Source organism: Eimeria tenella, genomic scaffold (genome assembly GCF_000499545.2).
Source record: "Eimeria tenella Houghton genomic scaffold, Eth_scaff4527, whole genome shotgun sequence".
In the NCBI taxonomy this organism is placed as follows: Eukaryota; Apicomplexa; class Conoidasida; order Eucoccidiorida; family Eimeriidae; genus Eimeria; species Eimeria tenella.
Window position 1 is genome coordinate 1 of NW_013545455.1, and position 3,153 is coordinate 3,153.

The 3,153-nt window shown below is 54.6% G+C and overlaps 1 protein-coding gene across 1 annotated transcript; it reads right to left on the reverse strand.

The window, feature by feature from the left end:
- Nucleotides 1-192: 192 nt before the first annotated feature.
- On the reverse strand, nucleotides 193-531 carry ETH_00041680 (uncharacterized protein; the record flags this gene model as incomplete). The annotated part of the gene is made up of 1 exon (XM_013380160.1): nucleotides 193-531. The coding sequence occupies one exon, from the start codon at nucleotides 529-531 to the stop codon at nucleotides 193-195; it is 339 nt and encodes a 112-aa protein (XP_013235614.1).
- Nucleotides 532-3,153: the final 2,622 nt, after the last annotated feature.

Below are 3,153 nucleotides of genomic sequence, written 5' to 3' on the forward strand. Positions count from 1 at the left end.
CAGCCACAGGCGGCGTTTGCTGCTGCTGCAGCTGCTGCTGTTGCTGCTGCAGCGCCGCGCCCACGCGAGCCCGGCGAAGCAAATTCAATTGTCCACAAACAAGAGGCCCCCAGCTTGCGGGCCCAAACTCCAAACCCTAAACCCTAGCCCCCAAACCCCAAGCCCTAAACCCTAAACCCTAAACCCTAAACCCTAGACCTTCTCCGCCTGCAGGGGCGGCGGGTTGTCCGCGAGGTCCACTCTGAGGGTTTTGCCGTAAAGGGTTTGGCCCTGTAGAGCCATGTAGGCTTTTGCTGCTGCTTCTTCATCGGCAAAAACCACAAGAGCTTCTCCTCTTTTTTCTCTCTTTGCAATTACTTCTAAAACCTCGCCAAAGGGTTTACAAAGTTCAAAGAGATCATACCTCAGTTGATCCAGAATGACGGAGGGGTCCAGGTTGCTGATTCGCAGCGTCCTCGTGCTGCTGCTGCTGCTGCTGCTGCTGCTGCTGCCTGCAGCAGCAGCGGCGCCCGCGCAGACCCCGCCCGGCATTTTTCGAGGCAAAAAGGACAAGTTCGAATCAAATTTGAAAAAGAGAATGTTTTAATTTATATTTCATTTCCAAAAATGCAAATTAATCGCGAAAACTGCAGCAACGGGGGGGCGAGAGCTGCTGCTGCTGCTGCACCACCTCCCGCTGGGCTGCTGCAGCAGCAGCAGCAGCAGCAGCAGCACTCACCCCCGGCTCCCCTCACTCCCAGCGTTTCCTCAAGAAAAAATAACACTGTTAATTCAAAATTAAATTTATTTTTCGAATTTTATTTTATTTCAATCTTTAAAGAAAAAAGAAACCCCAAATTTCACACGCTGCCGACGCTCGCGCCCGCCTTTCGCTCCCCGGCCCAGCTAGGGTTTAGGGTTTAGGGTTTAGGGTTTGGGCTGCAGCAGCAGCACCAAACCCCCACTCCCCTCCTTTAAACCCTAAAACAAATAGTGCGGAATGGGCGAATTTGCAAAAAGACAAGCGCTAAACTATTTCAAAACCAAACGCTCACGGCCAATCCAACAAACCCTAAACCCTAAACCCTAAACCCTAAACCCTAAACCCTAAACCCTCGACCGCAGGTCCACTGCTGTTCGTGCAGCGCTCGCAACCTCCAACACCCTCGCAGTCTGCCACTTCAGGCCTGTATGTCTCTCCGCACTCCACATTTCAGGGTTTAGGGTTTAGAGTTTAGGGTTTAGGGTTTGTATTTTACCCCTCGGGGTTTTGACTTCAGGGTTTAGGGTTTCTCTGCTGCAGCTAGCCAAAACCCTCGGGGCCCCCCACCTCTCTTGCAGCCATTCAAAACCTCCCGAGGGTTTAACAGAAACTCAGGGGGCCCCCAGGGTACTAAGCATTTATGCCTTAAAACAGCCTGGGGGGCCCCCCTTAGGGTACCCTAGGGATTCTTGGGGGCCCCCTAGGGGTCCCCTTGGGGGGCCCCTAGGCACTTTTAGGGTCCTCTGGGGCCCCCGGGGGGCCCCCAGGGGTCCCTGGGGGGCCCACAGGCCTGGGGGGCCCCAAGGGGCCCCCTTAGCAAAGCAGAGGCTGAAGCAGCATTTGGGAAGCAAATAAAAGCAGCAGCAAAAGGAGGTTCTAGAATTAATAAATAATTATTATTTAAAGATCTAAAGCTGCAGCGGAGAGGATTCAGCAGCAGCAGCAGCAACAGCAGCAGCAGCAACAGCAGCGGCAGCAGCAGCAGCAGCAGCAGCAGCTAGTATCACACACAAACGCCTTAGTAAACTACCTAGCAAAAGCCAACGCTGCTGCTGCACCTATCTTCCCAAGGACCTTCCCTAAACCCTAATTTGAGCTTCTAAACCCTAATCCCTAAACCCTAATTGCAGGACTGGTACGTTGAATGTGCTTCTAAACCCTAAACCCTATTTGCAAAACTGGCCGTGCAGAATGAGAAAGAAAGGAAACGAACAAACCGACAAATAAAAACTGAGACAAAAATAAATGTCGAAATTAATACTTATTTGTGAGGGTTCAGGGTTTAGGGTTTAGGGTCTAGGGTTTACGGCCAATGAAGTGGCGCTGCTTGCTGCTTCCCCCTTGCCGTGATACTAATCACCTTTGCCTCTAAAAGGCCCCACCCCAAACCCTAAACCCTAGACGCTAAACCCTAAACCCTAAATTGGGGGAACTAGAGGGGGTTTGTCAGCTGGCCCTTCTTTGATTTGTGTATGGATCTGTGCGCTTGGGATCCAAAACCCTAAACCCTTAACCCTAGATAGGCGAAACCCTAAACCCTAGATGGCCTAAACCCTAAACCCTAACCCCTAGATAGCCGCTACGCAGAGCGGACGCGGGCACCCAAGGACAATCAAATAAAAGCAGAAGTTTATTTCATTTCACTTTTAAATTTAATCCAAACTAAAACAAAACCCAACTCACAAACAAATGAACTTATAAACAGGGGCCCCCAAGGGCCCCCAGAGGCCCTAGGGGGCCCCCAGGGGCCCTTAGAAGCCCCGGGGGGCCCCCAGGGGCCCCCGGGGGCCGCTGGGGGGACCCCTGGCGTCGCCCGAGGGGCCCCAGAGGCCCTCTTTTGAAGCTTCTGCTTACACTGCGGTAACAAGGGGGCCCCCAAGAGGCCCCAAGGGGGCCCCCCAAGGAGGGCCCAATAAGGCTCCAAGGGGGCTCATGGGGGCCCCCCAAGGGGGCCCCAATGGGACCCCAAGGGGCCCCAGGGGGGCCCTTTTATAAGGGTCCCTTACTACGCTGTGGGGGCCCCCAATTAAGGGGCCCCCTAGGCCACCTTTAGGGGGCCCCTTTCTTGGCTGCCCCAGAGGGCCCCAAAATGACCTTGGGGAGCCCCCCAGTTGGGGGCCCATAAAAGGCCTTGGGGGGCCCCCCTTAGAGGCAGTTGGAGGCCCCTAAAAGACCTTGGGGTTCCCCTTTTATGGGTTGTTGGGGGCCCCTAAAAGACCTTGGGGGGCCCCCCTTAGAGGCAGCTGGGGGCCCCTACAAAAGCTTAGGGGCCCCCCTTTTCCATTAAGTTGGGGGCCCCTAAAAGACCTTGGGGGGCCCCCCTTTATTCTCAAGTGGGGGCCCCTAGAAGACCTTGGGGGGCCCCCCTTTGTAGGCAGTTGGGGGGCCCCCTGCTAGCCAAGCTTTGTGTA